Source organism: Monodelphis domestica, chromosome 2 (genome assembly GCF_027887165.1).
Source record: "Monodelphis domestica isolate mMonDom1 chromosome 2, mMonDom1.pri, whole genome shotgun sequence".
In the NCBI taxonomy this organism is placed as follows: Eukaryota; Metazoa; Chordata; class Mammalia; order Didelphimorphia; family Didelphidae; genus Monodelphis; species Monodelphis domestica.
Genome location: NC_077228.1, coordinates 22,787,169 through 22,810,978, shown reverse-complemented (window position 1 = coordinate 22,810,978; position 23,810 = coordinate 22,787,169). Strand labels below are relative to the sequence as shown.

At 39.3% G+C, this 23,810-nt stretch overlaps 1 protein-coding gene and 2 pseudogenes across 1 annotated transcript; 1 reads left to right on the top strand and 2 right to left on the bottom strand.

Moving 5' to 3' along the window:
- The first annotated feature begins 6,643 nt into the window (after positions 1 to 6,643).
- Positions 6,644 to 9,124, top strand: LOC100032341 (pre-mRNA-splicing factor CWC22 homolog). Its single transcript, XM_056814807.1, has one exon. It carries the CDS (start codon positions 7,307 to 7,309, stop codon positions 9,122 to 9,124), a length of 1,818 nt encoding a protein of 605 aa, XP_056670785.1. The 5' UTR covers positions 6,644 to 7,306.
- Positions 9,125 to 13,052: 3,928 nt separating this feature from the next.
- Positions 13,053 to 15,603, bottom strand: LOC100618143 (pleiotropic regulator 1-like; annotated as a pseudogene).
- Positions 15,604 to 16,118: 515 nt separating this feature from the next.
- Positions 16,119 to 20,853, bottom strand: LOC100618099 (protein BUD31 homolog; annotated as a pseudogene).
- Positions 20,854 to 23,810: the final 2,957 nt, after the last annotated feature.

The following is a 23,810-nucleotide window of genomic DNA, read 5'->3' as shown; positions in this document are numbered from 1 at the left end:
TGTGGAAACATGCCCTGGAAGCTTGTGGATAACCCAACCAAGAAGATACTGCAGGTACATCTGCAGCCACTGAACTTGGGAAATGATCCCATTGAAACTGCACATTGTAGAGTGAAAGGAGATGTGATAAAACTTAAAAACTGGGAGTTGTATTAAGGCAGAACCAAAACAATTGGAATTGCATATATATATATATATATATATATATATATATATATATATATATATATGTCTACAGAAAGATATATCCTGAAAAGACACTGTGTAGGCATGAGGAATATAGACATGTATATTGCATGAAAGCACTTGCATAACCTATAAAAAACTATTTAATGATTTTGGAGAGGGGAAGTATATAATTGAAAATCTGTTACCCTAAACTACATTTCCCAGGAACCCTCTGACTTCCTGTCATTATGTACTTCCTGTAGACAGGGGATAAATTCAGTGGTCACTCCTGCTCTGGCTCTCTTTGTCTTCTTGTCTTGAGCATGGTGGTGGTAAGTGGGGAAATTTTTGAACAGCCTGATTAGCCATGGGCACATGGTTTTTATTTTGTATCCCTTTTATTCCTTTATTTTCTAATGATCATTAATAAATCCTTTGAAATATAACATTTTTATTATTGAAATACATTTTAATTTTTACAGAAGAGAAGGAGGGAGAGAATCTGAATGAAAAAATGTCAAAAAAAAAACAATTATCTAGGGGGAGCTAGATGACTCAGTGGACAAAGAGCCAATCATAAAGATAGGGGTTCTGGCTTCAAATCTGGCCTAGTGATGTGACCTGTATAAATGGAGATTTGAACCTTTGACTTCATTCCCCAGAAGTCCTTAGTAATTCCCCCAAATTCCCTATAATCTCTCTTGCATCTCCATGTCAGTGGGATCACATTATTGGCATTTAACTAGTGGTAACTCTTCCCACGTCTTCTTTTTTGGGCAACAATCAGCAGTAATGGTGGGGAGTGGGAATGACTGAAAATGGCTAACCAGTCATGGGTATGACGTGGTTTCTATTTTGTATCCTCTTTATTCCTTGATTTCTAATGATCCTTAATAAACATCATAAAATATAATATTTTTATTATTTGAGATAGAAATATAATTTTATAGACCGTAGGTAAATCACTTAACTCCCTTTGCCTAGCCCTTATCATTCTTCTGCCAATACACAATATTGAATCAAAGATGGAAGGTAAGGGTATTTTTTAAGAGCTTTACAAGCAAAAATTATTTTTATCAAAATTGAAAAAATAAATACAAGTTTAAAAATACCCTGTTTACTATAGTTACTCAGTAAATGCTTTTTATTTGCATTAAGAGCTGCTTTCAGAAATAAAAAAGGAACTTTAAAAAAGGGAGAAAATTAAGGTATTAATAAGTCAGTGAGCCAACTTAGTGCAACTGCTTCCATTTTGTTTTAACCTCCATTTTATGACTGAGCTATTTTAAGTTGATTGTCAATAAGTAGCTAAGCATTTGTTTGATAGGACATAATAAGTTACATATGAATTAACCAAAGGACATACAGTTACAGGCCCTATAATAAAACCGACCAAAGAAAAATCATACCCCAAAAATCTTTCAATTATTTTGAAATAAACAGTCAATAAATTATGTGGTAACTAACTTAGTTCATAGGTCAAAGTTTAAATAATACACCCTGAACTCCAGTCATCAGCCTATAACCAAGTCATGACTATGGCTGTGTTCCTCTCACTTGAGTAAATTCATATGTGTTCAGGGGCAGATGGAAGACATAAGGGCTCTTGCTGGTGTAGGGATTAAAATTGATGGTTTGGCTAAATATATTAAGATTATAAATAATTGTGGTCACCAGTTCAAAGTATTATTGCTCAAAGTTCAAACGACCTTAATAGTTTTTATCTATGAAAGAGGTGGAAAGAGTGAAAACAGAGAAATACAAAAGGGTAGAGAAGACATTAGTCTATCTAACTAAATATTGCTCTGGTGCTTGATTCAGTCAGGACTTTTTGACCTTCAACCAGAATTAAACTCTCTCCAGAAGACAGGAAGGAAAATCCAGCTATTCACTCACCCAAGTCCCCTCCAAGAGGAAGGTCAACACAATGACTGGTGCTGAAGGGGACTCCTGAGGCTGACTTTATTTTCTTTTTTTTTCCTTTTAACCATTATTTTATTTGGTCATTTTCAAAAATTATTCATTAGAAACAAAGATCATTTTCTTTTCCTCCCCCCCTCCCACCATCCCTCCCATAGCCGACGCATGATTCCTCTGGGTATCACCTGTGTCCCCGATCGGAACCCATTTCCACGTTGTTGGTATCTGCATTAGAGTGTTAATTTAGAGCCTCTCCTCAATCATATCCCCTCAACCCCTGTAGTCAAGCATTTGCCCTTCCTTGGTGTTTCCATTCCCACTGTTTGTCCTCTGATTGTGGGTTGTGTTTTTTCTCCTAGATCCCTGCAGATTGTTCAGAATCACTGCACTGACACTAATGGAGAACTTGATTGAACCATGGTGTATCAGTCTCTGAGTACAATGTTCTCCTGGCTCTGCTCCTCTCACTCTGCATCACTTCCTGGAGGTCATTCCAGTCTCCATGAAATTCCTCCACTTTATTATTCCTTTGAGCACAAGAGTATTCCATCACCAACATATACCACAATTTGTTCAGCTATTCCCCAATTGAAGGGCATCCCCTCATTTTCCAGTTTTTTGCCACCACAAAGAGAACAGCTATGAATATTTGTGTACAAATCTTTTACCTTATTATCTCTTTGGGGTACAAACCCAGCAATGCTCTGGCTGGATCAAAGGGCAGACAGTCTTTTATCACCCTTTGGGCATAGTTCCAAATTGCCCTCCAGAATGGTTGGATTAATTCACAACTCTACCAGCAATGAATTAATGTGTCAACTTTGCCACATCCCCTCCAGCATTCATTACTTTCCTTTGCTGTCATGTTAGCCAATCTGCTAGGTGTGAGGTGATACCTCAGAGTTGTTTTGATTTGCATCTCTCTGATTATAAGAGATTTAGAACACTTTTTCATGTGCTTAAATTAATAGTTTTGATGTCTTTAACTGAAAACTGCCTATTCATGTTCCATGCCCATTTATCAATTGGAGAATGGCTTGATTTTTTTGTACAGTTGATTTAGCTCTTTGTAAATTTGAATAATTAGACCTTTGTCAGAGGATTTTGTTATGAAGATTGTTTCCCAATTTGTTCCTTCCCTTCTGATTTTAGTTACATTGTTTTTGTTTGTACCAAACGTTTTTAATTTGATGTAGTCGAAATTATTAATTTTATATTTTGTGACTCTTTCTAAGTCTTTCTTGGTTTTAAAATCTTTCCTGTCCCAAAGGTCTGACATGTATACTATTCTGTGTTTACCTAATTTACTTATAGTTTCCTTCTTTATGTTCAAGTTATTCACCCATTTTGAATTTATCTTGATGTAGGGTGTGAGGTGTTGATCCAAACCCAATCTCTCCCACACTATCTTCCAATTTTCCCAGCAGTTTTTATCAAATAGTGGATTTTTGTCCCCAAAGCAAGGGTCTTTGGGTTTGTCATAGACTGTCTTACTGAGGTCACTTAGCCCAAGTCTATTCCGCTGATCCTCCTTTCTGTCTCTTAGCCAGTACCATATTGTCTTGATGACCACTGCTTTATAATATAGTTGGAGATCTGGGACTGCAAGGCTACCTTCCTTTGTATTTTTTTTTTCATTATTTCTCTGGATATCCTTGATCCTTTGTTCTTCCAATGAACTTTGTTACGGTTTTTTCTAATTCAGTAAAAAAGTTTTTGGAAGTTCAATGGGTATGCACTAAATAGATAGATAATTTTGGGTAGGATGGTCATTTTTATTATATTAGCTCGTCCTACCCATGAGCAGTTAATGTTTTTCCAATTGCTCAAGTCTAGTTTTAGTTGTGTGGAGAGTGTTTTGTAGTTGTGTGGATATAGTTCCTGTGTTTGTCTCGGCAGATAGATTCCTAAGTATTTTATATTGTCTAAGGTGATTTTGAATAGAATTTCTCTTTCTCATTCTTGCTGCTGAGATGAGTTGGAGATATATAGAAATGCTGATGACTTATGGGGGTTTATTTTGTATCCTGCAACTTTGCTAAAGTTTTTGATTATTTCCACTAGCTTTTTTATTGATTCTCTAGGATTCTTTAAGTAGACCATCATATCATCTGCAAAGAGTGATAACTTGGTCTCCTCATTGCCAATTTTAATACCTTCAGTTTCTTTTTCTTCTCTAATTACTATTGCTAGTGTTTCTAGTACAATGTTAAATAATAGAGGTGATAATGGGCATCCTTGTTTCACTCCTGATCTTATTAGGAATGCATCTAGTTTATCCCCATTGCAGATGATCTTTGCTGATGGTTTTAGATATATACTGTTTATTATTTTTAGGAAAGACCCTTCTATTCCTATGCTTTCTAGTGTTTTTAATAGGAATGGCTGTTGTATTTTATCAAAGGCCTTTTCTGCGTCTATTGAGATAATCATGTGATTTTGTTGGTTTGCTTGTGGATATGGTCAATTATGTGGATGGTTTTCCTAATATTGAACCAGACCTGCATTCCTGGTATAAATCCTATTTGATGATAGTGAATAACCCTCCTGATCACTTGCTGACGTCTTTTTGCTAGTATCATGTTTAAGATTTTTGCATCTATGTTCATTAGGGAGATTGGTCTGTAGTTTTCTTTCTCTGTTTTTGCCCTGCCTGGCTTTGGAATCAGTACCATATTTGGTTCATGAAATGAATTTGGGAGAACTCCCTCTTTGCTTTTGAGGCTGACTTTCTTTCTTGAGGCAACCTTCTTGATGCTGACTTCATTCCTGAAGTCCAACTCCTTCTTGAAGTCGATATCTCCAGCCCCAGAAATTCAGGGCCTTTTATAGTGACTTCTTGTCCCTTGCCCTCTTCACAAGGGCCAAGCACAGCTTCCAAATTTCCCAGCATTGGCTGGGGGAGGAGAGACAGTATCTGTTGGATCCCCATCTCACCTTCTGGAGGTGTGAATTCTCATCAAAAGGGTTCACAGTTTCCTGACTGAGTTTCTGAGGGTGTGAACTCTCCTTTCCTGGCTGATTGAGTTGAAAGGGTGGAGCTCTCCAAGAGCCCCTCCACCTACTGCTAAGTAGGGTGTTCAAGCTCTTGTCAATTCAATTCAAGAGTAGACAAAGGAGAGTTAATCCTGTTTTCCCAATCTGGTGAGGTACTAAGTAGGGGTACTTAAGTTATTGTTAACCAAAGTGTTAACTCCAACTAGGCAAAGAGGATAAAGGATTCCCTTTTTACAAGTGTAAACTCAGAATAGACAAAGAGAACCAAGAATTTCTTTTCACACTGGACAGCTAGAAACCTATTGGAAGCTAAAACCACAGGTTGGTAGTTTGTTCTCAGAAGGTATTGTTTCTGTACTTTGATGAATTAAGTTTGGTTGCATTATTGAGAAATAGAACTATTATCTCCAGCCCTCTAAATAGCACACAAAATAGTAAATCAGCTATATCTATCCATGTGCATTACAAAGACACCAATCCTTAGACCAAGCCATTCCTGTCCCTCCCCCTAGGAGCAGTAGCCACAAATGCACTTTCAACTGTCATCCCCAGATCCAGATCATCTGGCTACTCCTGTTATTACTCTGACCTGGCCCAACTGAAATCCTGTCTGTGCAAGCAACACAATCAAGTCTCAGAAGGAGTCTTGGCACCATTTATCAGGAGTTCCAAGGAATTTGATTAGAGCCTGTAAGGAAAGGAATAGATCTGCTCCAATTCTAACCACATTCAACAACCAGTCCTTAGAGTGACCCCACTAGTGGCAAGCCCTCAGCTTGGGTCAAGAGAAGAGTGAGAAGCTAAAGTCAAGGTTTCCCAGTAGAGTCACTTTTCTGAAACATTCAGTGAAAGAATGGAGCCTAAGTTTTTGTATCAAAATAACTTAGAGAACATAACTGATCATTCATATTATACCCAGAGCTTCCTTAGCATTTGTTATGAATAAAAATTCAAACACACTGTGCCTAGCACATAGTAGGCACTTAAAAAAGGTTTCCTGAAGTGAATTGAAAGGCTTTAATTACATGCCCCATTAAGAAGGAACAGGGGCTCAGCTGGAGGGAGTTTTGTAGTACATGATTGAAAAGGACTGAATTCTTTGTGACTCCTTTTCCGATTTTCTCGTCAAAGATACTGGAGTGGTTTACCTTGTCCTAGATTTCTTCAGGCATTTGAAAAGTTGACATCTGGTGGATAAGCAGATTTAGAAATTGTAGAGTCTTGGGAGACCAAGTTATTCAAAATGGAAGAACTGAGGCCTCCAGGCTTAAATCATTTGCCTCAGATTACTCAGGGTAAATGAGTGAAAGAGATTTTGAACTTAGATCCTCTAATACTGCATCCTCTTTCCGTTTTATGACAGTGACCGATTCTATTTGATAGCAATCAGAAAGGGAAGATAGATGTCTCTAAAAGACAAATTTAGATTTTATTTGCTGAGAGACTTCCTGACATTGAGGGTCATCCTATTTGTTGGATGACTCTGAAAGACAGAGTAAGACTGGAAACTCTGCAACTCTGCCTCACTTAAATATAATTCATGTATAAGTCCCCCCTGCTAAATAGATTCTGTTTTTATTCCCCATTTTAAAAATGAGGAAACTGAGGCAAACAAGTAATGTACCCAGGTCAGGGAGGTAAAGAGCAGTCTTCTCAAGGGTGTGAACTCCTTTTTCATTGTTTCTGAGTTGTGAGTTCTTTGATGTACTCACAAGGTGTTGTTACTGAGGATCGATGACTTGGTGAGGAAGAACAAAAGAATTTTTTATTGGTTCACACCTGATAAGATTGTAGAGTTCACACCTTCCTTGAGTGAGTGGGAAAGGGGAGGAGAATCTGGGAGGAAAAGTCCTATAAAAGCCCAGTCATGGCTCAGTCTGAGAAGTCTCTGTTCAGGGTCTAGATTTCAGCTGGAGCTCTATTCCTGACCAGGCCTATTCCAGGATTTGTGGACATTGTGGAGATCCAGGGAGGGAGAACAAGAGAAAGAACTGCTGAGAGGTTCAACAAGATCACTGACCTTTTGAGTAGTAAGAAGGACCAATAGAAGAGATCTGAAAATCAAATGGCCAAGGCTTGGCAGCTGCTTATATGAAATTTCTCCAGTCAGGAGGGAAAAACTGACTACCAAGGGATTCCTACTATTGGGTTCTTCCAATTTAGAAGCAGGGAGTGGGCTCTCCAGACTGCTAGAGATAGAGATCAACAACAGAAATTGAAAATGAGCATGGCTCACATGAAACAGAATTCTGGCCAAGAAAGAAGAGGACTTTCTCAGAGGAGGTCTTTTCCAGAAAACGAAGATCAGGGACGATCTCCTCTAGACAGAGATTGCAGAGAAAAATGCAGACGGTATACAGAAATAGCAGCAACTCAGAGATCACCTGTTCATGAAGAGCCCCCAACAAAGAGGAAGAAAGAAGATGTGGACCCACTTCTCATTCACACTGGTGGTGCTTATATTCCTCCAGCAAAACTCCGAATGATGCAAGAACAGGTTACAGATAAAAACAGCTTAGCTTACCAAAGGCTGAGCTGGGAGGCCTTAAAGAAGTCCATCAATGGTCTTATCAATAAGGTGAACAGGTCTAACATAGGAATTATCATTCAAGACCTCCTTCAAGAAAATATTGTTAGAGGAAGGGGGTTGCTATCTCGATCTATTTTGCAAGCACAAAATGCTTCTCCAGTCTTTACCCACATTTATGCTGCTCTTGTGGCAATTATCAACTCAAAGTTTCCAAACATTGGAGAACTTATCCTCAAGAGGTTAATTCTCAATTTTAGAAAAGGCTATCAAAGAAATGATAAACAGCTTTGTCTAAATGCTACAAAATTCATTGCGCATCTCATGAACCAGGAGGTGGCACACGAAGTTTTGTGTTTAGAGATGCTGACCTTACTTCTTGAAAGGCCAACAGATGACAGTGTTGAAATAGCCATTGGATTGCTCAAGGAATGTGGCCTAAAATTAACAGAAGTATCACCGAGAGGAATCCACGCTGTATTTGAACGCCTTCGAAACATTCTGCACAGTTCGGAAATTGACAAACGAGTTCAGTATATGATTGAAGTGATGTTTGCAGTACGTAAGGATGGATTCAAGAATCACCCTGTTATTGTGGAAGGACTTGATCTAGTCGAAGAAGAAGACCAGTTCACTCATATGCTTCCATTGGAAGATGACTATGATACAGAGGATGCTCTTCATGTTTTCAAGCTAGATCCTAATTTCATGGAAAATGAAGAGAAATACATAACTATTAAGAAAGAAATTCTCAATGAAGGTGACAGTGATTCCAGCACAGACCAAGATGCTACAAGTAGTGAAGATGATGAGGAGGAGGAGGAGCAAGTAGGGGATGAGGAAGGACAAAAAGTGATCGTCCTTGACAAAACAGAAATCAATGTGGTATCATTCCGGCGTGCAATCTATCTTGCCATTCAGTCAAGTTTAGATTTTGAAGAATGCGCTCACAAATTGCTGAAAATGGAGTTCCCTGACAGCCAGATGAAAGAACTTTGCAACATGATACTTGATTGCTGTGCCCAAGAGAGGACATATGTGAAGTTTTTTGGCTTATTGGCAGGGCGTTTCTGTATGCTAAAAAAGGAATACATGGCATCCTTTGAGGGCATTTTCAAGGAACAGTATGATACCATACATCGCTTGGCAACAAGCCAATTAAGAAATGTGGCCAAGTTGTTTGCACATCTTCTATATACCAATTCACTTCCATGGAGTGTTCTTGAATGTATCACACTGAGTGAAGAAACTACTACGTCTTCCAGTAGAATTTTCATCAAAATACTTTTTCAAGAACTCTGTGAATACATGGGACTTCCTCAGCTGAATGCAAGACTGAAGGATGAAACGTTGCAGCCATTCTTTGAAGGATTACTGCCCCGAGATAACCCAAGAAATACCAGGTTTGCCATCAACTTCTTTACCTCCATAGGTCTTGGGGGTTTAACTGATGACTTAAGAGAACATCTTAGAGGAGGCCGTGTGGGTGCAGCTCCTGGACCTCTGGTCTAGAGTTAACAAGCCCTGCTGGGCTGAGCCCAGCACTGGAGCAATAGCTAGTGTGATAGGAGGGTAGACATCTTCTCTGCCCCCTTTTTGTATTTCTCTACTTTCACTCTTTCCATCCTTTTGTAAATAAAAGCTATTAAAATCATTTTGAGGTCTAATATTTAAAATCAGTGACCACCATGTATTTTAGAATCCTCACATATTTAATAAAATCCTTAATCAAATTCCTTACATTGTATAACCCAGACCAGATTGTTTACCCTCTCAGGAATAGGGGAGGGGAGGAAGGGACAGACAATTTGGATATCATAACTTCAGAAATTGTATGTTAAAATTGTTATTACATGTACTTAGGAAAATAAAATATTTTCTAAAAATTCTTGTTTGCTCATTTTTATCAAAGAGGACCAATGACATTAATGACATTTTTGTCTGCCTATTTAAGGGAGGCAGAGCTGCATGAGCTTTACTTTCTCTTCCAGAGTCAAAGTCAAATAGCATGAAAAAGAATGAATGGCTTTGGGATTCAGTGGATGACCTTAGGATCTTTGATGATTGCCCAAACTATAAGAGCTCTATAGCACTTGCTTCATCTGTCTTCATAGACATGTTCATTGGAACAAATGGTTCTCATTCACCCATTCCCCTGGGGAAACTCTTCACATGCCTAGGGTAGACATCCCCTAAGTCTGTTTGAGGCATGTTGGTTACCCTCAACCTGGAATAGCCCAGCTGCCATGTTTTGTTTTGTTTTTACTTTGGTGTGATTGCTGGGTGTGTTACAGCTTCCTGGGGTTGAAGAGGTAGTTGGGTGAAAGGTGAGTGCCAAAGCCCTGAAAAGAGTGCTCAGCAAGCCTTCCCACCAGAGGTGATAATCCTCCCAGAACATCTCATCCACCTCTACAAGTCCTCACAGCAGAGTTGCTGGCCCTCCCTGAGCACCACATAGACTAGGGTCTAGTAATCAAGTCTAGAGTCCTTGCATGGGAACACTCATGGTCATCTTTGGGGCAGCATGCTTGCCTCATGGATGCTGAGAGTGGCGATATTGTATGACAACTGATCAGCAAACCTTTCAACGTCACACACCTGAGATTTTCTTTGGCAGCTACTTAGATCTCTGAAAAGACTTTCCTACAATGCAATTTGCTTTACTTTTTCTTGCTACACCTTTAGAACAATCTTATAACTGAAGCCTTTTAATGATAGTTAGCAGAAGATGCATCTTTTTCAATAATCAAAGGTTGACCCTGAGCACAACCTTGTCACCTTATGCTCCCAAAATCTTATTGGCATTTTGAGTAGTGTAGTTTTTATATGTTTGGCACTCTGTGGTAGGAAAACCAGAGAGTTACAGTGCTAGAGAATTAAAAATGAATATCTGAGGACAACCTGCCTAGAGATGGTAAGTCCTGTGTTTGAATCTTGTCTGAGATACTTCCTAGTGTGACCTTGGGCAAGTCACTTAACCTCCCCCCCCCAATTGGCTAGACCTTCCACTCTTCTGCCTTGTTAGTGATACTTAGTGTTGATCCTGAGTCAAAAGGTTTAAACAAACAAAAAAGAATAATGTACTTTAGAGGAAATATAATGAGGTATTTGCTCTCACCTGGTTCTTCTACCTGTGTGAGAGAATCAATATTACAAAAACCTAGTGAGGAGATAGCTTCCAGAAAGAAAAGGATATTAGTAATATTAAGTGCTTTGTAGAGGTTGAAAGAGATGAGAATCGAGAAAAGGTCATTAGGTTTGGTCATTGAGAGATCATTGGCCCCAAGTGCTGTGCTTTAACCTTTCTATCATGATGGTTCCATGGTTTGGTAGTGGTTCTCCATGTTCCTATTAAATACACATGTGTGGGGGAATGGGAGGAGGGTTTGGGGGTAATAGAGAAGGCTTCAGTTCAAGCAACCAAATCTGATGTGAATCACATGTTGTTTGTGGAACATAAGATTTCAACTGAAGGGCACCCTTCCCAAATGGTAATTAAATAACCAGCATGAGCTCTTAATGGTCAGTTGTTGGAGCCTTTAGTGTGTGCACAGGAAAGGCCCTCCAGCAGCTTACGGTGCCCAGAAACAGCTGTTTCTAATATTGAGATGATTTGGAAAAACAGTTCAAATGAAACCTTGGAAATTTCAGTTGCAGAACTCTCTAGTACCTGTAAGAATGAGGCCATCTTCATGGGGTGGTGGAATTGATTTAGGAGATTTTTTTTAAACTTCCAAACAAAACAAAACTTTCTGGATGATTATTATTTCCTCTACATATGCTTGAGTCCATGCTTGGAGACTTCCAATGGACAGCTCCACAGTAGAAATAAGTAAAACTGTCCACTGGCTTGGCTTAGAGTAGGGGAGGGAGGAGGCACTTTCTCAACAAAAGTTTCTTGGGCAAAAGACAAAATTTCTGAGCCCAGTTTAACTTAGAAAAAAGATGAAAAAAAAAGAAGGAAAGAAGAAAGCTGCTTTCCCTGGCAAGGAAAGGAATATTGATTTAATGTTGAGTCAAAGTTATTGCTTTGCTGCTCTAGACAGCTAGGTGGCAAATCCAACTCTGGTCTTGAAGATGGAAAAAACATAGCTAGTCTGAATTAGTGGATAGGGCACTGTACTGGGAGATCAGAAAGTTTAGTTTCACATTCCACCTCAATGACTTATTACCTCTATAACCCTAGGCAAGTCACTTAACCTCTGAGACTCATCATCAGTAAAATGGACTTAAGGACCTCTAAATTTCCTTTCAGCTCTAGATTTATAATCTGGGGCCATCACCTCTCTTTCTTGGGTTGCCTGGCTTTGGTCAAGACTCAATTAAAATCCTACTATTTGCAGGCCTTTCTCCATCCATCCATTCTGTACTCCCTTCCTCCATTGTTTCTTAAAACTGACTTCCATCAATTTTATATAGCTCACATACATCATCCTATTCTATTATCCCAAAGTCATCCACTGAATCCCAGTTTTCAAAGATAGCCTTGCTGTAGGGGGCATCTCTCTCCTTTTGCCTCACTAGCAGCCATATTCCCTCTGTGAATCTTAAAATTTCTCAGACTCTACCTTAGAACATTTGGTTAAGGCTATTCCCCATTTTAAACAATGGAGGTGCTTAGTCAGGAATGTATTGAGAACTTTAACATTACTCCACCCATACTTAGATAGTGCCTTAGGAGAAGATAAAGTTGTAAACTCCTGTTGGAACAATGAAAAAGTCCCCAACTCATACTTATAGTGAGGCCAAAATCTTAAGCTAGGTCTGTTTTTAGATCTAATACAAAAGGGTGCTAACTACCTATGAAGGTCAAATTAATCACTAAAAGGTCAAGCAACTTCAAGCTTAGCAAAGAGGTGTGAAGTACTCAGAAGATATAATCTACCCAAAGAAGGTGAGAACTAAAGAGTGGCAAAAACAAAGAATGGGCAGTCCTAGGAAATGTGTCTACTGTAATTGGTAGATGTGAAAATTTAGGGGAGGTGACACAGGAGAAAATTTTCTTTAAAAGGAAGGAACTTGAGGCCTCTGTCTTTAGTTTAGCTTTGGAAGCTGAATTGGAGGTTAGGAGTCAGAGGAGGCTCTCTGTAGGTCAGTTGGATCTCTGACTAATTGGAGTAGCTGGGCCTCTGAACACTAGAGTTTTACTTGGAACAAAAATCTTGTGGTGAATGGATAAAAGACTGACTTAGTTTTCTCTCTTAAAGAGAAAGGCCTAGGCCCTAGGCCCTTTCCTACTATTTCCTCTTACTCTGTCTCTCTCCCTTCCCTTAATTCCTTCATTTGTATTAATTAAAGTCTCCATAAAACCCAGCTGCCTTGGATATTTCATATTTGGGAATTTTTTCCCATGGCGACCACTTATTTTTTAATTTTAATTCAAGACACTAAAATTATCTTCACAGTTTGGCAATTCACAGTCTTGAACCCACATTTTTCATGGTCACACCTCTCTCCCTTCAACTCCTCCATTCCCTATTACAAAACCTTTTTATATCCCCTTTTCTTCAATACCCTGCAATCCCTTTAAATATTACAAACTGAATGTATTTCTAAAATCCAAAATAAAACATGGACCCAACTATGTACATATTGTTGTCAGTCTTTTGCTGATTTCTGGTTTCCAGCTAACTGGATGAGTTTCTAGGTCAGTGAGTTGATTCATCATCTCAGTGTACTTTAATGCTTTTATCAGCTTCTGCAGTGAGTAATCGACTTTCATACCAGTCAAAGGTACAGTCAAATATTTCTGATTCACAGTCCAAAGATCCAGGATGCACAGCTGTAGCTACTCTGGAAATTGTACCCAGTTTTCTAATATCAAAGATGTATAGTGCCATTATCTGCTCCAGATACCAATACTCCATTCAAATTCACAGCTAGTGAATTCATTATGGCATTCTGACCAGAAAAAGTTTTGAATGAAGTTTCCATCAGGGAATTTCCACTGTTTAATATTGTCTGGAGTACCAAATACAAATGTGAATTCAGTTGTATGGAAAACCACTGCTCTTACTGACTTCTTGTGATTAGTAAATGTTAACATGGAAATAACACAGAACTACTAAAGTAGTCCAAAAAACCAAGTCTTTAATCAAGAAAAAGATAAGTCCAGTAATCAGCTGCTATCACAGAGCCAAGTGCCAAAAACTACAGGGACAACACCCTGGGACTTGGGGCATGTATCCCTGGGAGAATGCACTCTGCTAGATGATTCTTGAATGAAAAATAGAACTTGGGGAACTTATATATCTCCTTTGGGGAATGAAGGTCAGGGAAGTATGATTGATTGGCATAACCATGGCTAAAAGGAGAAGTCCAAGTTAGGATTATCAGAGAAAGGTTGATGCTTTACAATGGATACAAAAGGGTAGCATCCAGCCTAGGACTGGACTACCTGGGAGAGGACTTTGATAGATGGGAGAAACTACTAGGACAAAAGGGTATTTAACATTTGATTAGGTCTACCTCAAGGTCTATTATTTTGTCTGAAATGGGCAGTCTGTGACTTTCCTCAGGGTGAGTTCTCAGGGTACTGGGGTAAAATCTGGGTCTCCAGATTTCAAGTTGACATTAATGTGATCAGTGCTTTTCCTGTCACTAAGTCCCATAATCATATGGTTGTATCCTGGCTTTCTGTAATGATCTGTGGTTCTGTAGCATGACATTTCCCTGTAGCCACTGCACCTATGTGACATTGACTTCTGTGAAGATTGGATTTAGCTATCTCCTGATTGTAACAATGAAGATACTTAAGTCTTACTTTATCGTGAATCTAGAACTTTAAGCTACAATCTGTTTTTATATTTTAATCCCCCAAAAAGGTGGTAACTCAGTATTTGAAGTAGATCTATGCATTTTAATCTACAAAAATTGTAAAATCAGTATTTGAAGTAGATCTACCCATTTTAATCTACAAAAAGGTGCAAACTAACTACTAAAGGTATGGAGTAACTACTAAAGGTTCAAACTGAATACTAAAGGTGTGTTCTAACTCAGAAAGATATAATCTAACCAAAGAAGATGAGAACTAAAGAATGGACAGTCCTGGAGAAAAGCATCTGATGTGATTGGTAGATGTGAAAATTTAGAGGAGGGGGACACAAGAGTAAAAGGTCTGTAAAAGAGGATGAAAAGTTCAGATTGAGACTGATTCAAGAATGCATATATTCATTCAGACATTCAAGGACTGACTCTGAGGAGAGACTTGAAGACCAATACCCAGACTTCTTTAAGATTGGCACCATTGGTGAGTGAAAAGCTGACTTAGTTACCCCACCTTTCTGGGGGTGTGAAGCCTCCAGGTAAGGCCCATAGTTCTTGAGACTCTCTTTCCCTGGCTGGGATTTAGAAATTCTAAACTGGTATCAGAAGAAGTCAGAGTTTTTATCTCTCTCTCTCTCTCTCATTTCTTAATATCTTCCTTCTATTGCAAATATTGTAATTAAACTACCATAAATTCCATTTACTTTAGTAATTCATTTTGGGATTTAGAATTAAATCCCTAGTGACCACCTAATAAAAACAAATAATAATAATATATTCAAAGTCCAACCAATTAAATTTAACATACTTCTCACATCCTGTTTCTGTGCAGTTGAATCTCTACTACAAGTCACAAGCAAGTAGATTGGGTACAAATCCAACCACACATAGCACTTAGTGATGATGTCTTATAACCTCATTGTATTTGAGATTCCAGCATTTCACTGCTTATCTTAACCAAAGGAGAAGACATATGGGCTCCTAGTATTTACTCTTATCCCTCACACAGAACTGATGTCCAGTCAGTGACAGTTTTGCTGCTATCCAGGTCCCAGATCTTTACAGTCCTGTCAGCAGAACCAAGAACAAACCACTGAATACATCAGACTGAGTCTAGATGTCCACTGTTCACTGAATAATTTCCATCGTGGATTCCACTGTGCTTTAGGCATTGTAGCTGCCCCTTTGGCCCTCATTGCAGAAGAAGAAGACCAACACCTGGGCATGGACCCTCCTTTTAGTATCTATTGTTAAGTATACCCCTCTCTGATACCCCAGCCTCTGGCCATGGCTTCTTTCCCAAGCCTACTTGCAAGCTGTCAGTGTAGGTTTGATGTCCTGAGTTCTCCAAAGTTCTATTGTTCTTGGGAGAATCCCCAGCACAGATGTAGGTCTTCTTGGGAAGGGATATCTGAAACAATATGGGAAACTTCTAAGACTAAAAGGGTACTTAGCATTTGATTAGATCTGCTCGTTCCACCTAGGCTGGGTTCTTCCAGTATTTTAAGGTCTATTGCTCAGTTTGAAGTGGGTGAGTATGAGACTTCCTTTGGGGTGAGTTCTCAGGGGACAGGGGCAAAATTGGGGTCTTCAGACTTCAAGTTGACACTCTAGACAAAAGGTGTAGCTTTGGAGAGCAATAATTATCCAGGAAAAAATATTCACTTTAACAGCTACTCACGGAGGTGAATAAGAAAGATGAGCAGAAGTAGAATCTGTGGGCCAATCATTCCTAGACATATCATCCTCTGCAGCCATAGTGGGTACACTCCATGATCTGCCTCATTTCCTACTTGCTTTTTGGAACCCTACATATACAATTAGTTCCAAACTTGGTATCCTGAGTCTGGGTCCAATGGAGGCAACACAAATTTTCATAGCATTGTTTTTTCCACTTGGTGATCAAGTTCTTATTTGGATAACCTTCTTTAATGCAGTATTCCTGTAATTATCTCTTTTCAGCTCTCCTTTTATAAAAGAGATCAAATATATCTTTTCTTCTTATGATGAAGCCTGAAGATTGGCCAGAGAGCTTCCCCCTTTCTTCTTTTCTTCCTGAAATTCAATTTCAGCTTCTCTTATTTCCGATTCAATTCATTCAGTGTTGTTTCAGTTAGCTCCTAGCCATCTGGAGCTTTTCAGCCTCTTTTTACAGAAAGTTCTGTACCTTTTCCATCATGAGGCCAACATTGCCTCCCAATTTTTCTGTGTGCACCTTTGGTGTCCTACTAGGAGGCTTCTTGTTCAGGAACACAGCTGAAGATGAAAATCTAGACCCTGAGCAACGTCTTTTCAAACTGAGTCTCTACTGGGCTTCTATATTGTTTTTCCTTCCAGGGTTCTCCTCCAGTTTCCCATTAACTTAAAGAAGTTATGATGACCAACCTTATCTCTCTTATGAGGAGAGATCCAATAGGAAAATCCCTTTGTTCTCTCTCACTAAATTACTATCCTTAGCAGTTAAACACCTCATTAATTACCATATAAGACCCTATGCAGTTTAGCTTTGTGTTTCCTTAGCACTGTACACTGGCTCTTATTGCATTCTCTTGTCCTAGAATTAGACAGAATCATTAAGCAAAGTCCCATAATTTTGTAAATAATCAATGGCTTCATTTTTATAGCCTAAAGATTTTTGGGTATGCATTGACATTAGGGTAAATGTGTTTTAAACTTATATTACTACAAGATCAAAAAAATTAAAGAAAAATCTTCTCAATACTGTTGACACATACTTCAAATACAAAAAGAGAACAAATGAAACTGAAATAGCATATTGGACATGCAAGGAAAAACAATAATAAAAAGTTTCAAAAATCAAAAATATATAGCTTACAATAAGTGATACATTGTGTCAGGAAAGGAGGTAGAATACAAAGGTTTCTCACCCAAAAATTAGATCCATTTTCTTTTTAACTTGGCTATGAACCACTGTGTGAGTACAAATAATTTTCACAATAAAACAGTAATATAGCAAACAATGAACATTTAAGAAAATACCAAAGTGCCCCAAATTCACAATAGCCCAGTTAGTGATAATAGCAAACAAACCCACAATTATATTTCACATAAGTTTCCATGTATTTTATTTTAAAACCTATGAATTGATGGATATTTGTCACAATTTTTTTACAGATGTAGCAAATCTTTTAAGCTTAGCAAATATATTTTTAAACAAAGTAAAACTTATCTGGGTCAAGAATATTACCAAGAAATCAAAATTGTTTCAGGGGAAGTAATTTAAAATGAAGAATTAAATTATTATGCATGCACAGAAGCTCTTCTTGACTTCCTACTTTATATAAACTCTTTGTAGGAACATCTATTTGATTTTCTACTGTGATTTAAAATGGTTGAGGTCTTAAACTGTAGTGATTAAAATAGTGGAAGATGTAAATTGTGATAGATATAAGAGAGGGTGAGTAAATTTGACCGCAGAAAATATGTTTCACTACAGTGTCTTGGTTTTAAAATCAAATATAAGGTGGTCGCCAGGGAAATATTTCCAATTATTCAAATACCCAAGTCAATTGGGTTTTATAGAGATTTTAATTAACAATACAATGAGTAATCAAGGAAAGAGAGAGAGAGTAAGAAAGGAATAAGTATGAAGGGCCTCAAGCCAATATGGCCTAGACCTGAGTCTTAAAAGAGAAATCAGTCAGTTTTTTTAACACTCACCACAAGGTCTGACTAAACAAGGATTTTAGTGACACCAGGCCAGCGTCCTTCCTCAAAGAGTCTTCCAGCCAGAGATTGTTTCAAAGGGCCTCTCTCAAGAGCCTCCAGAGCTCCTACTGCAGAGGGACAGAGCCCCTTAGAGGAGCTCCTCAAGGAGCTCTCCTTCAGAATGAGATTTCCTCCAAGAGCACTTCTCCTCAAAGAGATCTATCTCCAAGGAAAGAGCCCTCAAGCATCAGTCCTCAAGGAAATGAGTCTCTCAGAATGAGATCCTCCAGAATGAGAATCAGAAATTGAGATCCTCCTTCTCTTCTCTGAGCTCTTATTTTTAAGGGCAAAATCTCCTCTGTCACCTCCCCTAAGTCCTTACATCTACCAATCACTGTAGATGTTTCTAAAGGACTGCCCATTTTGAATTCACAGCTGAGTAGTTTTAATCTCTTTAGTAAGTCAGAAAAAAATGCTGCTGTGTTGACAAATTTCATTAAGAAAAAAACCTCTGAATAAGTTATCACCCTTTTAGGTTTAAGTAGTTTACAAGTTGCCCCACCTTTATAGGTACTTAGTATCCCATTGTATCAATTCTAAAACAGTCATGACTCAAAGAACTTCCTGTCCCTTCCATAAGCATGGATCAAAGTACTTTCATTGTTTAGCAAGCATTTTTCTGTCCTAAAGCAGTCTTAAGTAGGGTGGAGCAGGGACACTCCCATAGCTAGGAGCCCCCACACTCAAGTAGAGTTCTCACCATCTGCTAGGGAATTTTTTAAAATAGAAGATTCCCCAATGGGGGAAACCCCTAACATTCATAAGTCTGAGAAATTTTGAGGTTTACACTACCTTTAATACCTTTAATTCTTTACAATACAAATAATGCCAAGACTACTTCTGAGATTTGATTGTGTTGCCTACATAGACAGGATTTCAATTGGGCCAAGCCAGAGTAATAACAGGATTAGACAGATGATCTGCTCATCCACCAGATGTCAACTTTTCAAATGCCTGAAGAAATCTAGGACAAGGCAAACCACTCTAGTATCTTTGACGAGAAAATCGGAAATGGAGTCACAAAGAGTTCAGTCCTTTTCAGTTATGTACTACAAAACTCCCTCCAGCTGAGCCCCGTTCCTTCTTAATAGGGCTTTTTTTTAGTCTTTCAATTCACTTCAGAAAACATTTTTAAGTGCCTACTATGTGCTAGGCATAGCGTGTTTGAATTTTTATTTATAACAAATGCTAAGGAAGCCCTGGGTATAATATGAATGATCAGTTATGTTCTTTAAGTTAATTTGATACAAAAACTTAGGCTCCATTCTTTCACTGAATGTTTCAGAAAAGTGACTCTACTGGGAAACCTTGACTTTAGCTTCTCACTCTTCTCTTGACCCAAGCTGAGGGTTTGCCACTACTGGGGTCACTCTAAGGATTGGTTGTTGAATGTGGTTAGAGTTAGAGCATGTAAGGAAAGGAGCAGTTCAGCTCCAATCAAATTCCTTGGAACTCCTGATAAATGGTGCCAAGACTCCTTCTGAGACTTGATTGTGTTGCTTGCACAGACAGGATTTCAGTTGGGCCAAGTCAGAGTAATAACAGGAGTAGCCAGATGATCTGGATCTGGTTATGACAGTTGAAAGTGCATTTGTGGCTACTGCTCATAGGGGGAGGGATAGGAATGGCTTGGTCTAAAGATTGATGTCTTTGTAATGTACATGTATAGACATAGCTGATTTACTATTTTGTATGCTATTTAGAGTGCTGGAAATAATAGTCTCCCCTTGGAGACTACCTCCAACTTATATGCATATATCTTCTATGTATATAGTTGTTTTCTTGCTGTCCACCCCCTTAGACTATGTGCTCATTGAGGGCAGGAACTGTCTTTTCATCTTTCTTTGTATCTTCAGGTCTTGGCATAGTGCCAGGCATATAGTAATGTGAATTTTAGTTTTACTCCACCCTGATTAGTCTTTAGGATTCTAGCAACCAGGGATGTATACATCCCCACTTAAGGATTAAGTGTGGGGAAGGAAGGTCTATGACACACGTGTGCTAGCAAGTGACAAATCAGAAAACAACTGACTGATCCCTTGGCTGTCCAAAGCCAAGTCTCAGCCACCATTGGTGCATGCAAGGCACAGGAAGTGATGTAAAGAACTGCCTTTATATTTCACGTCACTTCCTGTGAGGGGGACTTGGCAGTGGAACTTGACCCTGGAGGAGCTCGTTCGGGAGACCTCATACTGCTTTCCTTTTAGACAGTCATGTGGTGAGTGATAAGAATGACTCCCCTTTTCCTTGGCTGTCTGGAGAGGCCCCTTAGCTGAAGCCTCTGAACTCCTGCCTGGCTCAGACCAGGCTGGAGAAGATCTTTTCCCTTTCTCTCTCTCTCTCTCTCTCTCTCTCTCTCTCTCTCTCTCTCTCTCTCTCTCTCTCTCTCTCTCTCTCTTTCTCCCTCTCTCTCATTCTTAATTTCTTCCTTCTATTATAAATAAACCACCATAAAATTCCATTCTGACTTGAATATTTCATTGGGATTTAGAATTTAAATCCCTGGCGACCAACTAAAATATATATTCAGTCCAACCATAAAATTTACTCCTTATAGTAAGCACTTAAGAACTGTTTGTTAATTGACTTGATCTCACTTTGTAGATAGATTTCTATCCACTATGCCATGCTTTGATATTAATTCAGATGTATGAACATAGGATCCTTCCTTGGGAACTCTAACTTATTCACCCCTATTCCTTACCATGGCCCCATTCCTGAGAACTAGAGTGCTGCAAGCTCCCCATTGCCTCTTACTTTAAAGATGGAACTCCCAGGACACTTAAGCTAAGCCAGAGGACCCTTAACTTCCAATCCCTATTGTAGACAATAGAAACCCAAGACAGTTTGGAAGATCATCAGATTTGAGAGATGAATGAGGCTCTCAATATTTTCTAGTCACAGGATTACAGCTCTCTAGCTGGAAGGGAGCTCAAAGCACACCACAGTTGAGGAAACAGGCTCAGGGACTAGAGATAAGACAGAAAAATTATAAGCAACAAAGCTAGGGTTTAAAGGGAAGTCCTCTGGACTTCTTTTTTTTAGAACCTTAAATATAAAGAAAATGTACTTCATGAATACTCTATGAGGTGAATAGGATCACTATTTTCCTCCCATTTTAAAGATAAGGAAACCGAGACTCAAAGAGGATCAGTGAGTTGCTATGGCCCAAACAGATGGTGTCAGAACCAGGAACTGAATTCTCTGCACTCCAGTATGAATGCTCTTCTAATTTTATCAGTCTCTCTGAGAAAACTAAGCCTGAAGGAGCTCAAGGACATGGCAATTGGAGTGATTGTGCAGAACATGTCTAACGGTGACAAGTGAGGTGGTTTCACATGTTGGTTTTGTTGCCTAGAATTTGTGTGTCCTTGACTTCTCTCTGGCCCTCAGTTTCTTCAGTTATAAAATCAGTATGCAGGACTCTTATCTTGAGAACCTATAACCCTGGTCTTTGCAGAAGTCTCTTGCATTTCTAATATCCTCCAATAATATAATTCTGTTTCTACTTCTCTACTTTGTCCATTCCCATTAAAAAACAACAAATATTTAGCAGACACATACACACACTTCTGATAATGACAAGGCAAATCAGGACTTCTTTGAAGCAGAGAAGACTCTAAGAAAAATAGTCAGCTTTAAAATTAGCACATCCAATTAGCAATGGCTGAGCTTGGCTGGTGGATTGGAAAAACCAAAGCCTTCTGGCATGTTCTTTTGGCAAAGCTTCAAAGATATTGCCTTCAGGAAAGCTGGCCTAGAGGGTGAGGGGAGGACAGGAGCTGGAGGAGGGAGTGCCCTGTTCCCCCCAAAAGCAGGTGTAAAGCAGATTGGAGGGAAGCTGGAGGAGAGGATCTGTTGGCTTCAGGGGGTTGGAGCTAGAATCACTCAGATTTCCTTGGGCAGTAGATAGTAAAAGAGCTTCCCTCTAGGCACATTTTTTTTCCCTTTTGTCTCTTGAGTTAACACTTGGAAGGGGGTGAGGAAAAACACCACACACTAGCTTGGAGTTACATAACAGACTCCCCTGCCAAACTCAACCTCCCAAGGATGTGAGAGTCTAAATAGCAAGCTCGGGCAAGGACCAGACTGGCAGTGGTCCTTGGCCCCACTGAACTGAAAGCAGTGGGTATTGGGTTTCTTGCCTAAAGACAAAATGTGGGAAGGATTTTGTGGGGCCTGGGCGAACTGGCTGGGTTTGGGGATGCATTGTTACTCCTTTGGACAGTCGCTGAACTGTTGACATGTTGGGCGAATTCCTCATCACCCCTTTCTCCATCAGCCCTAAGGAAATTAAATTATTGTTCCTGCCTGAGGAGTTTATGAGCAGAGAATGAACTCACTCTCTGGCTGGCTGTGCTCTGTTGACACATGAAGGGTGTCCAGGATGGAGAGGGAAGTAGAGTGGCATTGGCCTAGGACTCACTAAGATGGGATTCCAGGAATGGCTTTGGCACTAAGATTTTGTGGGACTTTGGGCAAGCTTTCATCTATCTGTAAAATGGGAATGGGGAAAGAGAGAAGAGAAAATTGGATCAGATAATTACTATGGTCTTTTCCAGTTCTGATTCTATATTCTAAGGCCCTGCTCAGCTCTGATATTCTATTTTCTAAGGTCAAGTGTCCTAACACTACTTAACTTGTAGGAAGATTTGGCTCAAACCCCTTACTAGGGAGTGCCCAGAGAACTCCAAAGCCCCAAGCCCTCAGACTGTTCATGTGGCTCCATGAATGTATATCCCTGCTGAGACACCCTGGGGTTGAGCTGAAAAGAGTTCTCATTAATTATACAACTTTAGTGAATTTGCTTCTACCCATTAGTAACCTTTTAATTGACTGCTTATTATTCTCAGATATCCAAGACACTGAATTTCAGGCTGCTGAAGGGGGGAACTGCCCCATTTCCCATCATCTCATCTCCTGATTCTTCTTTGTCTCCCTCCAATTCTACCCTCTCCTTCTATTTTTCCCTTTCAGATTTCTTTTCCATAACTGACTTTCCTTCATTTTAGAGCTCTCTCATGATTCTTCCATTTTCTGGCACTCACAGAGTCCCAGCTAAACCCAAATGATTCTATGACCTAGACCCTCCCCTCTCACACAGGGCATATCATCACTATCACTGGTCTTTGAAGGAGAGATAGGATACTCCTTGCTCCCTTCTACCACTCCCAGACTTTCCCTTTGCAACCACGACCCAGCAGCCTCTCTTTCTTTGAAACCTCTTTTGATTAAAATCACCTAATCTAGATCATGGTGTCTGCTATCCATGGTCCCCAGGTTATTTTCCTTCTTTTTTTCAAGAAGCTTTCTATATTTCATTCCCTTCCAGTTATATCAAAGGATACACATGCCCATACATACACACTCACACATGTACATGTACACACAAACACATATATGCGTACACATCTGTATATATGTTGATTGATGCTCCTTGAAACACTCTTCTCCCTAATTTTCTAGTTCTCTTCAAATGATGGCAGCTTCCCCTTCACTGGACATCAGCCTTACACAGGAATGGACTCACCAATCCTCCCAAGTCTTCTTCTTGATCAACAACTCATCTCATTCTTTCATCTCTGATTCCCTCTCTTCCTCCCCACAGAGACTGCTGCATAACTTCCCCTCTCTTCTCAAGGCTCCTGTGCCCTTCCCTCACACTTAGCCTAGGACTTCAGCTCACACTTTAGAATTAGAAAGT

Coding starts and splice junctions, on each gene's coding strand:
- LOC100032341 (XM_056814807.1), top strand. CDS start 7,307: ATGAGCATGGCTCACATGAAACAGAATTCTGGCCAAGAAAGAAGAGGA.